The sequence below is a fragment of the Poecilia mexicana genome, unplaced genomic scaffold (assembly GCF_051168715.1).
Source record: "Poecilia mexicana isolate PSO_F unplaced genomic scaffold, ASM5116871v1 scaffold_7, whole genome shotgun sequence".
Lineage (NCBI taxonomy): Eukaryota > Metazoa > Chordata > Actinopteri > Cyprinodontiformes > Poeciliidae > Poecilia > Poecilia mexicana.
The window spans coordinates 8,439,114-8,457,820 of NW_028263376.1; the positions used below are offsets into that span (position 1 = coordinate 8,439,114).

An 18,707-nucleotide genomic window follows, 5' to 3' on the forward strand; every position below is an offset into this window, starting at 1 on the left:
AAGGAACCTTAAATTATGTGTTTTACCATAGACTCCCCCCCACCCACCAACGGTTGCGCCTGTTTGGGTAAATTGCCTCCTACAGGACTCCTACACACCATGGAAGGTGTAATTCCCTTAAACTGCGCTGTGAAAACTTTAGGGGGCACACAAGCCAACTTCTTCAGTCTCCTTTTAGGCTTTCGGATCAAATCCGTCTATTTCAGCTTCAAGTCGATCTTTTTCCACTTGGCTGTAGTCTATGCCGCTCTCCTTTAATGTTGGAGAAGCCACAAAAGGTTCCTGACCCAAACAAGCAAAACTGGTGGTTTTTAAGGGCTCTGGCAAAAGTGCTGGCCTATGTGTGTCTGGGCTGAGGGCAGGATGAGAATGGAGAGAGCGCAGCTGAATAAGAGCAACAGAAACCACAACTCCACCACAAAATGTGCCCACCGCTCCTTCACTCCGTTAGATTTTCCATTTGAAATTTTCCTCAAGCTGCAAACAGTTTAAAAATAGTGTTTAGTGGTCAGTTAGGTTAATCACACCTGAATGATTAAGCTGATCAGATTCCTTAAAACTCCAGTTTGTGACTTTAATAAAAATATGTTGTTGTTTTTTTCCATATTTATTAAAATGTCACCATGTTGTGACAGTATGCCATGAGACAGATTATCTGTGAAAAGTACCTCCAATTCCTGAGCTGCTATTGTGGTCTGCAGAAATACACTACTCAGTCAAAAACAACCAATCAGAGCCAAGAGGAGGGTCTTAGCGCTGTCAATCAAGCTCCTGTGCGCTGCTCAATGTGCTAATGGTGGAAAACAAAGTTTATCCACTGTTACAGATGGGTAACCTAAGCTAGCCTTAGAATTTGTGGCAGGCAATGTTGTGGTGAACCAGCTTTAGCTTAGCAAAGAGCAAAGGTGGAAGGATATGATTGACAGCACTAAAACCCTCCTCCTGGCTCTGATTGGTTGTTTCTGACTGAGTGGTGTGTGTCTGCCAGCGAGAGCACTGGGAGACGACAGAGGAGCTCATTGTTTCATAAATTATTTTTCTTGTAGTACAGTGTTACAATGTAATGATGATTTAAAGAAATACTGAAAACTTTTTTTTTTAATTAAAGTTAGATACTGCAGTTTTAACTAATAAAAACAAACATATAAGTACCTTACTTTCTGTTTCTATGTTTGTTTTTTATTCATTTATTTGTTTTTTTTTAATGCGTGTCAAGAAAATGAACACAGTCCATATTGAAGTTAATGTGTTGTCACTCACTCATTCTTCATCTGCAGCACCTGGTCCATGGTGACGACGCCGGCGCGGGTGAAGTTCTCGCTGTACTGGCTCATCTTGATGGACTCGAGCCACTCGGACACCGACCTGAAGGGGGAGCCGTCCGAGCCGCTGGTGCTGGGCAGGCGGATGGAAACCCTGGGAAAAGAAAGGGAGCAGACCTAAACGTTAATGATAATTATTTACACGCTTTCCCACAACAAGAGACAGATGACTGAGGTCTGTAATTACTGAGCAGGAAACCAGTTGGTGATAAAACAAAACAACAAAAAAAAAAAAAACCGGTTGAGGGAGTCGGGGTAAGAGGTGATTAAGATATGGGGATGACATCTCTTTGTTCTTTCTCACTGTCTTTGGTGTCTGCTCTGTCTTAATAGGAGAAACACGCTTTCACTCACAGAATCGGAAACAAAAGGGACACGTGTACCGTGATTTTACTTTTTATACTCTGCAGCCTCACCCAATTTGAACTACTTCAGTGTTATTTTCACACGTAGTTCCATAAATTCCCAATTTTCTTTATATATTAATAAAATTTATTATTCATCACAAACTAAAACTCAGACAAAATCCTGATTCATAGTTTTTTGAAGGACGTTGGTTTCAAAGAACCTCATACACTCAGGACTGAATCCACACCAGAAAAGATATCTATTAAAGGCAGTTTGCCTGGTATTTTTTTTTTTTTTTACCGTGGATCAAAGTCTGCGATGGTCTTTAGTGAGTCTGGGCTGCGCAGGAGCTTGTCCAGCAGACTGACGATGTCTCCGAAACGCGGCCTCTTGGCGCGATCCTGAAGCCAGCACTGAAGCATCAGCTGGTAGACGGCCGACGGACAGTCCATGGGCGCTGGCAGCCGGAACGCCTCATTGATGGCCTTCATCACCTGCAGATGGTATTTTATTTATTTATTTATTTATTTTGGTAAATTGTTACATCTTTCCAATGACGTCCCGACTAAAAGAGTTGAGAAATGAAGACAAACCTCGTGGTTGCTCATGTCCCAGTAAGGCCGTTCCCCAAACGCCATGACCTCCCACATGACAATGCCGAAACTCCACACATCACTTGCCGAGGTGAACTTCCTGTAGGCTATTGCCTCCGGGGCCGTCCAGCGGATGGGGATCTTACCTCCCTGTTCAAGGAAAACCATCGAGTCAGAGAGGGGAGTAAGTTACTATATGTAGTTACTGTAGTAATTACATGATTTGTACACTAGAAGATGTTTGTACAATAATCGATAGATATTTAAATACTGATATCAGAAAGGAAAAACAAAACTACTGGAAAGGTGATGTTCTGTGAATTGTGCAACCAATTGCCCTCAGGAGTCAACTATTTTATCATTTATAATAAATAACAATAAATTATTTATAATTTGCGAGCCTCTGAGATTTATTAGAAAACATTCGTAAACAAACACCATCATGGAGACCAAAGAAAACACCAAACTGAAGTGAATTTTACTCCTCAAAGCTCCCAGAAAATCAAAGCAGGTGCTTACGCTGGTGGTGTAGGTCCCCTCAGGTTCGTCCTCAAGCACCCGGGAAAGGCCAAAGTCCGAAACTTTACACTCCAGGGCTGTGTTGACCAGGATGTTGCGGGCAGCCAGGTCACGGTGAACGTAGCTCATTTCAGAAAGGTACTTCATGCCTGCGGCGATGCCACGCAGCATTCCCACCAACTGGTGAGACGAGAACTCCCCGTCATGATCCTGATGCAAAATAAATAAGAGAATTATTTTGTTTTCTTTTTTTTTTTTTACATAACTACTGTAAATACTCTCAGAAAACATGAGAAAAAGAATCACAATTCGTCAAAAAAGCAACTTGAAGAACATATCGGTCTTACTCTCAGGTATCTATCCAGTGCTCCGTTCTCCATGAATTCAGTCACGATCATCGCATGTTTAACTGCGCAGAAGCAGAACAAACCATAAGCCCAAACTGACCTACAACAGATATGCAGAAAAAAAAAAAACATAAAGTGGAGAAAAAGCCTCACATTTGGTCACCACTCCCTCCAGACGGATGATGTTCTGGTGGGAAAACTGTCCCATGATGGAGGCTTCGCTCAGAAAATCCTGCCTCTGCTTCTCCGTGTAGCCGGGCTTCAGCGTCTTTATCGCCACCGCCACCTCTTTCTTCCCAGGGGCTTTCAGGGAGCCTCTGTAAACTTCCCCGAACTCGCCTGTAGGTGGGGGAAAAAAAATAAAAATAAAAAAAAAGATAATTTGCACAGCTGATTTAGAAAAGATATTTGATGTGTGCATATATATTGGTGCGATGGGCTCTCTTAAGTTTCTAGCCACAGGGCTTGGCAGAGCAACAAAAAGAAATAAGGAAGTCTCTGCGGCTGTTTTGCCTGAGGCGCTCCCACCGAGGTGTGTTCTGGCTCGGTGTTGAGAGAGAGAGAGAGACAGAGAGAGAGAGAGAGAGAAAGAGAGAGACAGAGAGAGAGAGAGAGAGAAAGAGAGAGAGAGAGAGAGAGAGAGAAAGAGAGGAAAAGAACGAAAGAAGCAACATTGTGTAAATAGTTGACGACCTGTTGTGTGGGAGCATGGGAATCAGCTGTCACACGAGAAGGAAAGGGGACATTTGGTCGTGGGAGCTGGGGCGGGTGAGGGGGGCTCAAACGGACCGTTGGTTCAAAGGCTAAAGGTGGTCGCACTTGAATGAACGTATCCTCAATGGGAGCGGAGAAGCAAGGTGTTGTGATGTTCTTCCAAAACTATGTGTCTGCAGCCATTTCTGTTGTGCAATGTTCATGTCATCTCAGGCCAAAACATAAAGATGTCGCCGCCAAGAGTTAACCGCAGAAAAAAAAGATCTCTCAACTTGCCGGGTGAGGAAAAAAAAAAAAGCCAGATAGATCCTAATCTCAGCAAAGTAAAAACCACCCATTAGCCTGTTAAGCTGTGGAAAATGTGCAGTACAAACAGTGAATATTTTCGGGGACGAGAGGGGTGCAAATGGAAAGGCCTTTCAAGATTTTAAAGCTAAGCCCCACAGCAGATTAACTCTGCAGGGTTGTCACTCACCAGCTCCGATGACTTTCTGTTTGCTTATGTGGCTCGGGTGGATTTCAGTGGCAAACTTGAGGACGGCTACATTGGGGTCCTCGTACGTATGTGGATCCACGTACGTCTTTAGTGGTTTTAATTGCTCTGCGAGCCACAGGGAGATGGTTGCATGTTAACAAATGAGGAAGACAAATATAATTAAATGAAAAAAAGAGAGATCAAGAATATATATATATATATATATATATATTTTTTTTTTTTTTTTTTTTTTTTACCGGGGCTTGAAAAGTAGGTGTCCTCTGGTCCTTGCCTGGTGTGTGTGTTTCTGTTTCTGAATAAAAAAATAAAAAAAACACAGTTTTTAAATCAAACCGTTGAACTTTTACACATTTTGTCAGGATACAACCATATGTCAAAGAGATTTTGTTATTTGCTTGACCAATATAGATAAGAATAAAGTTAAAGGAAAGCGACGATGTGAGGTTTGTTTGATCATATTACTGAATAAGGATCAAGGAACACACAGGTGAGATATAAATTTGCAGATAAATATAAAGCTGTATATAGGTGATGCAGCAGACATCTGGAATTAGGTGCTTATGTCAGATAAGAAATAAAAATTAAACATTTTGTCTTCCATACATATTACTAGGCTTATCAGAAAATTGACAGTGCACATCATCCTAAACGCAAGATCCCAAGTACCAAACAAGGCGGCAGCAACATGATGTTGTGGGAATGCTTATTTTCAGAGGGAACAAGGAAGCTGCACTGGGCAGAACTGCAAACCTCTCAGAGTTTGGAAAATATCTTGAGCATGTTGCAGAGAATCACAACACAAGGGTTTAAATCAAAGCATATTCTTGTGTTAGAATGGCCCAGTCAAAGTAACTTATTCAACTATGAATCTGTGGGAAGACTACGAGTGCATTCACACCAGCCTTCTTTAATCCACTTTAATCAAACTTTAGTTTGTTTCTTTAGAATGTCCAGTGTGTGGGGGGGGGGGGGGGAGGGGTGAATGCGTAATCAACTCTGGTCCGCCTAAAAACCCAGGTCTCGGTTCGGCTCAAGTGAACTCTGGTGCGATTTGTTTATGTGAATGCAAGTGGACCGGAGACCCCCTCCAAAACCAATAAGTGAATTATAGGGCAGAGCATTCTGGATCAAAGTCAAAGATTAAAAAAAGCAATCTTACAACCGCTAAAATATTACGCCACTCCATTTTTGTTTACATTTCGTGAAGAAGGCCAGGTTTTTCAATTAGCGCTTGGTTCATTTGACACAGTGCAGAGTGAAACTGAACTGCACCAGCTGAAAATGTAACAAATGCTGGTCTAATTTTGGACGTTCAGGTCTGAACACACCATTAAAACTGATGTTGACAGATGTTCTCCATTCAACCAGACTGAATTTGAGTCATTTCGCAAGTAGCAATGGCCAAAAGTTTCAGTTTCTATATGTGTAAACCTGGTAGAGAAAAAAAAAACCCCAAAAGACCTGGAGGTGTACATGCTGTAAAAGCTGATTCCACAAAGCACTGACTCATGTGGTGTGAAAACAAATGTTCACCAAACTTCTGATGGTTTCAATGAAAGCTGTACAACAGATTATTACTTTGTACTGTGGTTGTAAAATGGCAAAACGTAGAAAAGCTTAACAGATAAGAACACTTTTGTAATAGACACATCTTTTACTGCGGCGCTGCAGGCCTTTTACTCATCAGTAGGAGATGATGATCAGAATAGCAAAGAGAGAGAGAGAGAGAGAGAGAGAGAGAGAGAGAAGGGGACGAGTGTGAACAAATAAAACAAATACTGAACCCAGGACAGCTGCTAGGAGGGCTGTAGCTTAAAAAAGTTGCAGCACCCAACTTCAGCAACCTTTTTAAGAAATTTTCCTGATTTGTTTTCTTTTTTTTTTTTCAAACCTCTGCTGTTATGCATTCATTCAGGCAGAAGCGTTTCTTTGACAAAGCCCTGGCGATGGCCTGTATTTGCTGAGCCGATTCAAAGGCTGAAAGCCAGCAGGCGGGAAAGAGGTGGCTACAATCTGCTACAGTACAGGCCCGGGTCACCCTCACAAAGCGCCCTCGGCCTCGTACAAAAAAAGAAGCGAGCGCCTCTTATCGACAACAATGTGCCACTCATGTCTGATTTCCTTTCAAAGGCTCCCAACACTTGGTAGATTGCAACCGTTGCGCAATGACAAGACACATTCAGGAGAAATTCCTCCCCGGTGAGTGCTGGCACACACGTCCAGATAGAGAAAACGACGGTTTGCCAAAGGAAGAGTGAAAGAAAGAGGTGAGGAGAGAGTGAATGCAAAGGCCATTTGGAGGCCCCACAAAGGAAAAGCAGAAGAATGAGAGAGGAAGGCAGCGGAGGATGTCGTGTTGTGACAGATTATCGGGACAGAATAAGAAGGAGGGAAAGCGGCGGAGCGGGCCGCTTACTCACCGTCTGTGCAGGAAAACGATGACGATCAGAATGAGCAGCGTGACTACTCCTGCAACCACCCCAGCAAGGATAACAGCAGTCTTGTTGAGCTGACCTGCAAGAAAAATAAACCAGTGAGACGATTCCCAAACAAAGCCAGTAAGTTTTTCCTAGAGCGGTTTCTCCCTGCACCTTCAGACAGCGTCTCAAATTGTTCCTCCAAGCTGGAAACTCCTTGGTTGCCGTCATCACCCAGGGCCTGGACCTTGACCAGGTAGGCTGTGCCTGGCGAGAGATCGCTGATCTGCACAGAGTTTTTCTCCAGCTTCAGCACCACGTATGTAGTTACGTCGATTTTATTGTCCTAGGAAAAACAGAAAAGTTCACCAACAGCCCCAGCGTTAAAGCAGCACCTATTAAAAAAGCCTCTTTTTTTGTTAAGTAGTCATCAGAAACTCATTCAAATTGCATTCATGCAATTTGAATGAGTTTCAAATTGCATTCATGCTATTTGGAAATGCATTTTGCATAAAATGAAATGCAAAATGCATTTCATCTTAATGAAATGCATTTTGCGTTTCATTAAAATGAAACGCAAAATGCATTTCTTAATAGCTTTAATCATGCCATGTGGACTAAATGTAAACATGAAGTTAAGCTCTTTAATGTTTGTGTGCTCTCATGGTCTATTAACCCTTGTGTGTGCGAGGACTGAGGCAAACGTAGAGGACTGTGGAAGATGATACAAGTTTCAAGTGTGTGGGTTCGGTTGTACCCCATTTCTGGAGACAAGGGTTAAAAAGTTTCCACACCTTTTTGCGGTAGGCGAGTTCATAGCGGATTGGCTGGGACTGGACCCGTGGACGAGGGAAAACGTCCCAGGAGAGAGACAAACTGGTGGAGTCCCGCTCGACCAGACGCATTGATGTAATTTTGGGCGGGTCTGAGGACGATAGACAGAGAAGGAAAAAATTCAATTTTAAGATTCTAAAACGATAAAATGGACAATTCCCTCCCCCTCCCCAGGCCTCGTTCGGACCGCCAAGCCGTCAGTACCCCGCAGATAGCATCAGCCATTACTGCGGCACAGATAGCATCGCAGCTCTGCTTCATGTCACCAGCACTCACCTGTGTAGTGAAGGGATGTGTTCAGCGTGGCAGAGGACTGCGGCTTGAAACTGCGCGGCATTGGCTGACTGGGAAACATGGACACGCCGCTGTGCACCTCCACGGTGAAGGTGTAGTTCGAGTAAGGATCCAGTTCACTCACTGACACCTTCGTGTCAAGCAAGCCCGTGTTTGCTGGGTCATAGCGAATTTTCTCTCCACAGGGCAGGTGCTGCGAGCCCTCCCAACGGTGGCACTCGACGCTGTAGGTGATGTCGCTTCGACCGCCGGTGTCTTCGGGGGGCTGCCAGGAAAGCAGGAGTTTTCCCGGAGTAAGAGAGTTGGGAGTGGCCACCAGACCTCGAGGTGCAGAAGGGAGGCCTAGCAGGGACAGAGCAGGATAACATAGAATATGTAGTAGGTAGAAGACCAAAGACACTTTCTGAATACCGCTTGTTTCTCAACAGTTATGAACGTAAATGTTATTTTAAATTGACTCATTTACTGATTTCATTATCATGAAAATGGTCAGAGTACATTTTATTCCGGGCAAATGCAATGACATCAGGAAATTTAGTGTCAAAAGGAAATTACTTTTAGTAGAAATGTGTATTTTCTCTCTTGTTGCTTCTAACAGCTGTGACAGTTCAATCAATTATAGTAGAAATGGCTAACAGATCCAACATCCTCCGTCTGTATCTGCATCTACAGTAAAGAGTTGTCAGCAATGCAAACCAGAATCACTGAGCTGTTTGTTGTTTTAGTGTGTAGCTGCGATTGAATTGACTATATGATTGTGCAAATTGGAATCATGCCAATTTACTTCGCATATTGGAAACACGCCAACTTTGTGAAAAAACTCATGTTTTTTGATAAAATGTTTTTGCACTAGGTTGAGGTTGTTTTTCAGCTACATCGAAATGAATGTATTTTTGCTAAACTGCAATGGAATGGATCATTCCATGTTGGATCAACAACCAGAAAAAGACAAAGAAGACAACAGGAAGTGGTAGGAGGATGACGGCGTGGCATGTTCTTTAAAGTACTTAATGCATGAACAAACTCATTTGTGTGTGTTTTTAATTGCGTTTCTCTTTTAATCGACAGTAGTGGACTACCACCAATGTTTTGCACACATTTGTAATGGACACGTTGCTAGTATCTGGCTGGCATAAACTTCTGTAGATTGCAATCAGCGGAAGTTTTCTCAGTGCTTCTCTACTTTTTAGTACAACTAGTAATTTATAGAAGTTAGCATTCATTTCTGCACAATTCTTACCTGAGCACGGTCCAGTCACGGGGTCTGTAAGAGCCCGGTAGAAGCCATCCATGCACACACAGAACAAAGACCTGGAGTTGTGGCTCTCGGTGTTGGCAGGACATGGTTCACACTTGTCCCTGGACGCCTCAGCTTTGAAGAAGCCTGGCTGACACTCTGCAAGGAGAAAAAGACATTCACAGCAGATGATCAGCCAAAGGAGACAATAGGGACTTCTGGCAGCATCCTAAATGGCACAGAGCAAAGCAAGTTTCTCCAGATTGTTCAAGCCTCTTTGAAATGCTTTGAACTTTTGACCCCTGAGAGCAACATGTAGAGGTCGAGGGGACACTTAATTGTGCCATGGCTAAATACCACATTTAGGCAGGTGATAGAGAGATGTAGAGGGGGGGAACAAGGCAGGAGGAGTCTGCACAGTGTTCAGACCACTCAGTAAAACTCTGGTCATTACAAATAAAATGATCCTCATTTGAGCCAAAAACTGAAACACAATCACACAGCTCCTACCATGCTGCTACTCTTACTCTCAACTTTTCCACAGACTTTCCTTTCTTCCATTGCTTCTGTCTTACTGTCTCTGACTCAAGAAACTCAACCAGTATTACGACATTCCGAAACTCCAAGTCAGTTTTTCATAACTACAGAAGAAAAGGTGCGAGAGCAACCAGACCAACAGTGCTATTTGGCACCCAGCAGTCTATTATATTTCTTTCTCTCAGAGACCCACACGGATACTTTGAAACAGCATCGCCTAGATAAGGTGACATCTAATTTCACACTTTGAATTCTAAATAAAGAAATGCAGGTAGGATGCCCAGCTGTGCAAGGAAATGTCGAAATATGAACTTAATACGGTGTGAAATTTGGTTTGAGAGCGCACCGTCAAGGAGGATGAAATTGAGACGGCTGCCCTTTAACTCCGCGAGAGCATTCCTGGGGCTGCTGCTCACACCATAGGGTGATCATAAACACACGCACGCACACACGCCCGTGTATGCAATGCTCACATGAACCCACAGTCGTGTGCATGAAGAAAATACACAGACATGTATGCAAAGCACACTACTGGACACAATGTGGCATCAGGAGAGGGATTAGGTCCACAGCCTGTCACCTGTTCATGTCCCTCTGCTGATTCAGTTCAGCTACACACATAATGCATATACACACACACACACACACACACACACACACACATTTCAATGCCAGGGAACACTGCAGTTAAATGAACATGCATCAGAGGAAACAGATGCTGGAATATGAGAAAACTGCGGTAAAAGAGAGATTAGGCGCTGTAGGGACAGATCGTGTTGGCCAAATGAAATGAGGCCTTCACAGTGATACAGCAGTGACACTGACTGGGAAGAGCATTGAGACAGTCAGTGATAAGCAAACAAGGTCAGATTCCTGAAGAGGCTAATTGGGAAAAAAAAAAAAAAATGCAGCGCCAAGACTAAGACAATATCAGACTCGCGCCGAGATAAAGTCTAGCTTGCCCTTTGGCTTGTCTTGCTCGGGGGAAGCTCATTTGAAAGCCACAAGTGACCACATGGGAGACGGAAAGCACATGGCTCCGGCTCCATTTGAGTCATATCAAGGGGATTTAGCTGATTGACCATGAGCCTTGCTTCAACTTTGCTTGGCTTTTTATAAACTTGCGGCTCACCGAGCTGACGCAGAGCATATGTGAGGAGGTGTGTTATCTAAAGGGCCTGACAACAATTGTGGCAAGAGAAATCACTCTGCACAAAGAAGGGTATGGATCTTTGGCCAATAGGACTGCACCGAGTTTAGTCCTGCCTCTCTCTACAGCATCTCCATTCTATCTTGGGCAGCTGTTTCACTTATAAATACGACTACTCATTAACGCAGACGGGACAGAAGACAGGCAAGGCAGGAGAGAGGCGGGAAGTAGTGACAGAAGGGCTAAGAAAGGAAGAGGGGGATACTGTATCCTGCTGAGGGCTGAAGAAAGAAAGGAGACATGCCGGGACGAACTCTTGGTCTGAGGAGGGGGAACAGCTGTTGCCCAAAACCCTGATTCATTTCCCTACCTCTCCTTCTATGTAATCCCCAAATTCCTTGCTCTCCTGCTTTCTCTCCTCCCAGCTAACCCATTAAGATTGCTATTCACCACTGACCAGCAGGCAAGGAGAATGCCATGCCATTCAAAAGCTGAAAGAAGAAAACATACAGACACAGGCGTTGCAGATGGGAATAGCTGAAATGCCACATGGCATCTGAATAGAGGAGGACTCGCCTCTATTTGGTGTTACAGTGCAAGCTGCAATGCATCGTGGTCAGGCCTGTGGAGATGATGGCCTTACACTGTGTGTCGCCTCTATAATCAAGACGCATTCCAGTGCACACCACCCAATGGGAGGCCTGGAACTGCATAGCTTGAGCTCTAGCCAACCTTTTGGCGGTAAAGGTGAATGGGTTTGTGTACCTCAAATATTCCAAATATGAGTCACAGCGACGGTACAGCTGGGGTATTTAACGAGAGGATTCCTCGACAAAAAAGAAAAGTCTGAGGAAAGCGAGCTTCCTTGTTCCACAGAGAAGGTCGAGGGGAGCTTTGGATTGTTGCTGGACACAACAGGAAACAGGAAGTGTGCGGCTGACGCTGCCTTCCTTCCTAAAGCAGCCAATCAAAGCATGGGGGCACGAGGTAGCACGAGCAACAGAGTAACCAGAACTGAGGCGAAGAGTCGTGAAGCAGAATAATAACCGAAAAGGAACCTGAAATGTGTTGAGACAACACAAACGCAGGCACAAATTCCCTAAAAGGGTTTACTGAGACGATGGCGCTCATAAACAAAAAGTGCCTGGGCTTCTTTGGAGTTGAGAAATTTGACAAAGTAAGAGTGGCCCTTTCATCCCCTCCCACTTGCTACAAACAAGGAACTGTTTGTCATGTTAGGGGCCCTGTGTGCCTTGAGTGGCCCGTGTTTGTTTATAGAGAACGAGTGCAAGGGCCTGTAGCATTCAGGGAGCCGGAGTGGCTCTAGAGCCTCTGAGGGCTCACCGGCGCGTCGGCAGAACTTAAGACAGATGAGACGCCGACAGTGATGAATGCCTGGTCGTATAGATGGATGAATGGGTAACATGGTGGCTTGACAACAGAAATGGGCCCCGGGACATGACGAATAAGTCGAATGGGGAGGGAGAGCGGTGGGGGCTGACAACTGAGTGCGGCACTGAGCTTTTTAGAAGGCAGAAAGGTCGTGTCTGCCTGAGGGTGAGTTAAACTGTGCGTGGCTTTACACAGAGTCATTGGCCAAGTAAAACAAACACATGCTCGCACCAACGAGAAGGAAAGGGAGAAAGGTTAGACTCAGAGGAATGGCCAGCGAGCAAAGGAGATCTTGTAAAAATAAAGCCAAGCGAGAAGTAAACAGTGTCAGATCTGTATCAGGGCAGCTCTCTGGTCATTTCTGGGGGGCAAAAGAGCCTGGCTTTGTCCTTGCCCTCATTTATTTCACTTCCTCTCTTTTCATCTCCAAACTGCACAAACCCTGCGTGAAACGGCGATATGTCATGTCTGTGTGTTTATATGCAGGGTGACAACAAGTAATTAGCAATCGGGGGTACCTGGATTGAGGGAACAGAGGGGGCCTCTGATGGGGGAGGAGGCCTGGGTAACATGAGCCAGAGGTCACAGAGGTAGAGCAGGGGAGGCGGGGGGCAGACAAGGAGCCATAAAGGTGTAGGGGCTGATGTGTGGGCATGTGGGCTCAGGAGGGGGGTTGAAGGCATTAGTGAAAAAGATTAGCTGACCAATGGAGCAGCTGTGAAGGCATTACATCTGTTTTACAATTGCACCCAAGCTTTCATCTGGGGTTGTTAACAAACACAATAAATTCCCCGATCCCCTTTCACCTCTCACTCTCTACGTTTCCTCGCACTCAGTAACAGGAAGAGAGGTACACAGAGTGCAGACTGGAGACGAGGAGCTTTAAAATCGTTGCTGGAAGGGTCTGATGAAGCCAACCCGGGTTGACTCAGAGCTTCCAGAGGCCAGAGTTGTCCTGGTTTGCATCACTTCCAGACAACCAGGAGGAAAAGGCAACACCGTCTCACCACACCTCCCCGAGCCAACAGGCTGAAAGCCGACAGCCATCGACTTCCTGGCCAGGGGAAGTGACCAGAACAGGACCAAATGCACCAATAAACAAAACGACTTATCAGGCAGGACAACAAAATGAAAAGCAGCTGAGTGAGGCCACGGCGTTGAGCGACAATGAAAAACCCTGAGCCCACGGGTCGGGGAGTCACTGAGGGATTAGGTGACCTCCGGTTTCCGCTGAGGCCTCGTCCTGTTAGCAGTGAACGGTGGGTGGGTGTATTTGCTGGGCTGCGCTGGGGGGCATGACTGACTGATTGCTGGGAAGGAAAGTGCTGACCTCACACACCGGCAGTACAATACAAAGCGCTTCACATTGCTCTGCACTCCCCCCCACCAAAACACTCACACACATACATAAACACAGCCTTCAGGCTCAGGAATGTCACCAAGAGGAAATATGTCCCGACTTCCACACATGCACGCGTGAAGGCTAAAAATGGTTAATGCTTAACTTTTAAAGTAAGGTGGAGGCTGTAGCTTCAATGGAGTAGATGGCATAAAAACTACAAAAACTAGAACAATAAAAGGTAGGGTTAGGGTTAAGGTATTTAGTGCACTAAGCACTCAGTAACTACTATTTAATTTACTGCGCATTTATTTTACATTTTTGCTGATTTCCAGATTTCTACGTATAAAAATGGTTGAGTTGAGGCTACCACAAGCTTTTTGCCTCAAACTGCTACAATTTTATACACCGTAAAAAGTGTATAAAATTATACACTTTTTACATTTGCACTTATTTTACTGTTTCTGTGTGTTTCTATAGATTTGGGGTTTTTATCTATTGTGTGAGTCTTTTTACTCTAAACTGTCGATTATCATCAGGCTGCTTCGTTCAGAATGTGATTTGAGACCAAAGGTTTCTAAAGGTGAACATTTCTCCCCTAAATCTGCCATCAGATCAGATTTAATCTAATCAAAAATTAATCTGTTCGGATGTCACACTCACCATGGTGTTTGCACTTTCCCAAGCCATGAACTGTTGATACAGTTTTCTGTTATCAATACTAGATAATCACAGACTCCATTTTTTTTTTTTTTTTGATTGTCGTTTCTAAAAGCTGGCACTGTACTCTCCAGTAAAAATGTGGCCTAACAAGATACAGCATGTCATCGCTTGAAAGAACCCCCTTCCCTCACCCAACCGAACCCCCCATTAATCTAACCAACTCCCGCAAGATCAGCTCGCTAGTCGTAAACTAACTTGGCACAACATCTGAGATATGTGATCTTTCAAAGTAATCTCAGTGGTTTTTTCAGAGCCAGTGTAGCATTAAAAAAAAAGGCCTGTCTATCAAAACTGTTTTCGAGTTGTCCAATAAGGCAGTGACTCTGCTTTTCTGTGACCAGCTGCAGAGGCTGAGAGAATGAAGGGAAGATTGGTGGAGCAGAAAATTCTGAGCGTGGGAGGGATTATCCGGGTGGAGTGAGATGATTCTCGTTCTGTGAAATCCACCTTAAGCCCGCTAAATCGAATCACTGCAATCTCCAGGAGAACTGCCGCGTCTCTTTGCATGCATAACATCAGATAAACTAAAAATTGCGCAAGGCGTTTCTTCAATCGTCATGAACTCACCAGCTTCGGATGCAGGCCTTAATTTAAAACTCGATCATTGACATGAAAGACTTTTCTAGGCGGTCCAATTTCTCACGTCGATTGTCAAGTTCATCAAGAAAAAAAAAAAAAACACAAACAAATGGCTAGAGTTTCACTTGTACCTCCAACTAAATGTTTACGCCTTAGCCACCATGTGAAAGCAGCCGGCTGCTGTTCCCCGATTGGCAGCATTGTTCAGATTTTGCCCCTATTTATTTTTACAAGTCACTTAGTGAGACTTGTTTTTATCAGACAGAAATACTGTGAGCGTACACAGTCTAAATAGTCCCATCAGGGCTATGTGAAACGGGATGTTTAAAGTCTTCTGGTGTCATATTCATGACCTGCGTGTTGGCCAAAAACAACAGCCTCCGTGTGATTCCACGAGCAATGTGAACACGAAACAAGAAGGGGGAAAAAAAGAAAAAGCTTTATGTTTGTATCGAAGCTTGTTGTACTTGGGGGGTTGGTTGCACAACAGTGTGCGCCTCTGGAGTAAACTGCATATGGCGCTGCGAAAATAATCCTGGAAATAATGTGGCTGAGATAAGAAATTACAAAATAAATACAAGTTGAGAGGCAGAAAATTAAAATAGTCAAGAAGAATCCTCTGAGACAGGGAGGATGTGGGGTGAGGGGCAGAGAGAGATTACACAAAGGCAAAAAAGAAAAAAGAAAAAAACAAAAAAGCCAGCAGAACCAGTACTTACTCCACTGAAAAAGACCAAACACACCCAAGTCAATTACTACCCATACAAATCACTCGCCACAGCGTGTAGCTATGCTAGCTTAGTCACCAACTGTTCCTTACATCAGCCGAGGACGAGTTTGGAGACACGGACACCGAGGGAAGGAGTGGGAGAGGAGAAAATTGGTTACTGGAAGCTGCTTGGCGAGCTCCGACCTTACTGGAATCCGGAGGGACGGTCAGTCCACCGACAGGCCGGTTTGGGAGCGCTCCACGCTCCCAAACCGTGTCTTCGTTTATAAACAGAGCCTTGTGCAACCATGGCGTTGGATTACGGCCTGTTTGCCGAGGCTTTCGGGGGAGCTGGCGAGGTGTGGGCCCGGGACAGTTAAACAGAAATAAAGCCGTGGATCAGCTGGTGCAGATCCAGATGAGGGGTGACACGCAGTCATTACATTGTGCCAGGGTGGATTAAGGGGAAGGAAGGGAACGGAGTGAGTCACGAGTGGAAATTATTTAAAGTTAAACACCATTTAGCTCACTGTTTATTTTCGCTCCGTGAAAATAGATTCTTGTTTGTACAACAGATTTTAAAGTAGATGGAAAAATTCACATTAGGGACTGAAATATGTCCCAGCAAGACGAATGAGGAAAGAACATTTAAATCGTGTCAATAAAGTGTTTATTAACTGGAACAAACTCATACCACTTACAGGTTTTACAAGCTCCAGTGTTTTTTTGGTTGGGGGATTTTAGGTGACCAACACAAAGCATTTAATTGTAACGTAGATTTCAAAGGATATACGGTTTAGATTTTTTTTTTTTATTGAAGAAGACTGGAAGACTGAAAAGTGTGGCTTGCAATTCTATCCTGTTATTAAGCTGTCCTAAAACACTCTTGCACATCTGACCCAATGTCCTGCTGAGTCTCAAGTCTTTTGCTGCCCTTAACACACTTTGTTCCAGTTTAGTTCCATCCACGTCTCCATCTACAAGCTTCCCTGTTCCTGCTGAAAAAAAAAGCACCAACATAGCATGACGGAGCCAGCACCATGCTTCAGCATGGAAATGACGTGCCACCGGTCCGAGTTTTACACCCGGGCCGAAAACTAAAACTCCAGTCTCATCTGACTAAACCATGTTCCATTTGTTTGCTTTGTGCAACGTCCTGCAACTCTTTCACAAGGGTAATAAAAGACAAATTTGTGCAGCGCATGACTAAGAGATGCTCTGCCACCTGAGCTTTGGAACCTTTAAGTTCCTCTACGGTTACCACAAGCCTCAGCTTCTCAGATTAATGCTCTGCTTGCGTGATCTGTTGGTTTAGACAGCCACGTCTTGCTACGTGTGCGGTTGCACCATACAGATACAGAGGTTGGTATAGTGTTTTTTTTAAGCAAACAGGTTTTTTTTTCTCCCTGACATGTCTGCTGCTTTGTTCCTCGGTCTTCGTGTTGCTGTTTGTTGACTGATTTTCTCTTACAAACACTTGAGGCCTTCACAGAGCAGTTGGATTTACTGTCATTAACACATAGGTGAGCTCTAATTACCACTTATTTGCCTACTGAAGGCAGTTAACTGCATTAGGCTTTATTGATGGGGCTGGGCACATATGCACGCCATTTTGTGTGGGGCAAATATTTAAAACCGATATTCTATTTCTTAATAATTCACGGCTTTGTTTTGGTTTGGCACAGCCTCCAGCCTGCCACTCCAGTCGTTCATTAACCAAAATGTTCTGGAACTTAGACATTTTTTAACGTGCAATTAAAAAAAGCTAATTTTAGCAATTTATTACGTTTTCTATGGTATAATTTGTGTAGAATTGATTATGAGAAGAACCGTTTCTGTCACTAGACTGCGCACTGCATGTTCATTCTTCCTTTTCCATGAATTTTGAGTGTGATGCAATGTGATGTGAGAAAACGTGAGAGACACTTTTGCAAGACGCTGTAATTACAGCCTGTTTGAGTTTCTCCATCAATCACGAGTGTCGTGCCTTTGCATAAGAATATATAATAAACACCATCTGTAATAATGTCACAGAGAACAAAAGGTCCAGTTTGTGCCCTGCTACTTCCACTTGTTTATGATTTACAATCTGCAAAGCTCTTATACGTCTTTGCAGCGCAGCAACTGTTTTATCTTTTTTGACTTTTCACCCAATGACAACAGTGTGTGTGTTTGCATGTGTGTGCGGGTGTGTGTGTGTGTGTGTGTGTGTGTGTGAACACCAGGGAAGACAGTTTCAAACAACAATCTACACTTAAGCAAAAACATTTAAGGGGCGGGGGAAGAAAGAAATAATATCCTAGAAAGAAGCTCTGAGAGACGAGCGATCCTTCCGCCAGAACTACTGCCGCTCCGAGAGGCAAAGAGGAGACGGAGACAGAAACCAGATGAAGTCACAGATCTTTACTTTAGCAGGTCCCACGGGGGAGACGAGTTATAAAACGGAGTGAAAACATGGCCGAACATGGAAAATTTCAACCTAAATATGGAGAGGAGAAAAAAAAAAACTACCACAGTGGAAGTTTTTGTGGTTGTTTCACCCCAGAGCAGCCATCCGTTCAGGAAAGAAGCGGTGGGGGGGGAGGCAATGATTAACTACGTGTCTGTAGGATATTCCTCTTTAAGCCCTTGGAACCATTCGTCCTGGCTCCGCGCTGCAGCTCTGTGATTCATGTCCATCTAAATCCACTTGTGTCCTCATGCATCTCGGACCTGTCACCGGGAATCTTCCTGGTGTGTGTGTGTTTTTTTTTTTTGTTTTTTTTTTGTGGGGTTGGAGGGATTCTGTTTGTTTAGTCGTTTTAATGTGAGGGCTTGACCCGGACCTGTTCTCCCTCACCTCCCCACCACCCACCATCCCCGCTCCTCCCATCATCGCCAACGTTCACTGGGAATTCCACAGGTCTGGAGTAATGTTGGGAGGCTCCGTCTCAGCAAACTGATCAGGAATGTACCAGTAAAGTGGGGGAGAGAAGGTGGAATCTGTCGGCCTCGCGGGGAAACACAGCACTTCATTGTTCTCCTACCTTTGCATTCCGCTCCTCACCTCTCTCCGCTTAAAAAAAAAAAAAAACATCACACCCCTCCTCTAAACACAAGCCCTCGCTTTTTTTTTCTCCCCCTCATTCCTTCCTGCCATCCTCCCTAATCATCTCAC

The 18,707-nt window shown here is 44.4% G+C and overlaps 1 protein-coding gene and 1 long non-coding RNA gene across 2 annotated transcripts in view; one reads left to right on the top strand and one right to left on the bottom strand.

The window, feature by feature from the left end:
- epha2b (eph receptor A2 b) overlaps window positions 1-18,707 on the bottom strand; it is a 30,025-nt gene that overhangs the window by 4,599 nt on the left and 6,719 nt on the right. The window contains exons 4-16 of the mRNA XM_014969868.2: window positions 9,125-9,280; window positions 7,867-8,226; window positions 7,551-7,681; window positions 6,931-7,102; window positions 6,760-6,853; window positions 4,576-4,631; window positions 4,319-4,444; window positions 3,283-3,468; window positions 3,130-3,191; window positions 2,783-2,992; window positions 2,264-2,413; window positions 1,971-2,164; window positions 1,261-1,416 (exon numbers count right to left, since the gene is read on the bottom strand). Of these exons, the coding sequence (XP_014825354.2) occupies window positions 1,261-1,416; window positions 1,971-2,164; window positions 2,264-2,413; window positions 2,783-2,992; window positions 3,130-3,191; window positions 3,283-3,468; window positions 4,319-4,444; window positions 4,576-4,631; window positions 6,760-6,853; window positions 6,931-7,102; window positions 7,551-7,681; window positions 7,867-8,226; window positions 9,125-9,280 (2,053 nt within the window). The remainder of the gene's footprint in view (window positions 1-1,260; window positions 1,417-1,970; window positions 2,165-2,263; window positions 2,414-2,782; window positions 2,993-3,129; window positions 3,192-3,282; window positions 3,469-4,318; window positions 4,445-4,575; window positions 4,632-6,759; window positions 6,854-6,930; window positions 7,103-7,550; window positions 7,682-7,866; window positions 8,227-9,124; window positions 9,281-18,707) is intronic.
- On the top strand, window positions 7,900-8,907 carry LOC148158276 (uncharacterized). Its single transcript, XR_015763739.1, has 2 exons — window positions 7,900-7,987; window positions 8,070-8,907. It is a non-coding gene; the product is annotated as an uncharacterized LOC148158276 (long non-coding RNA).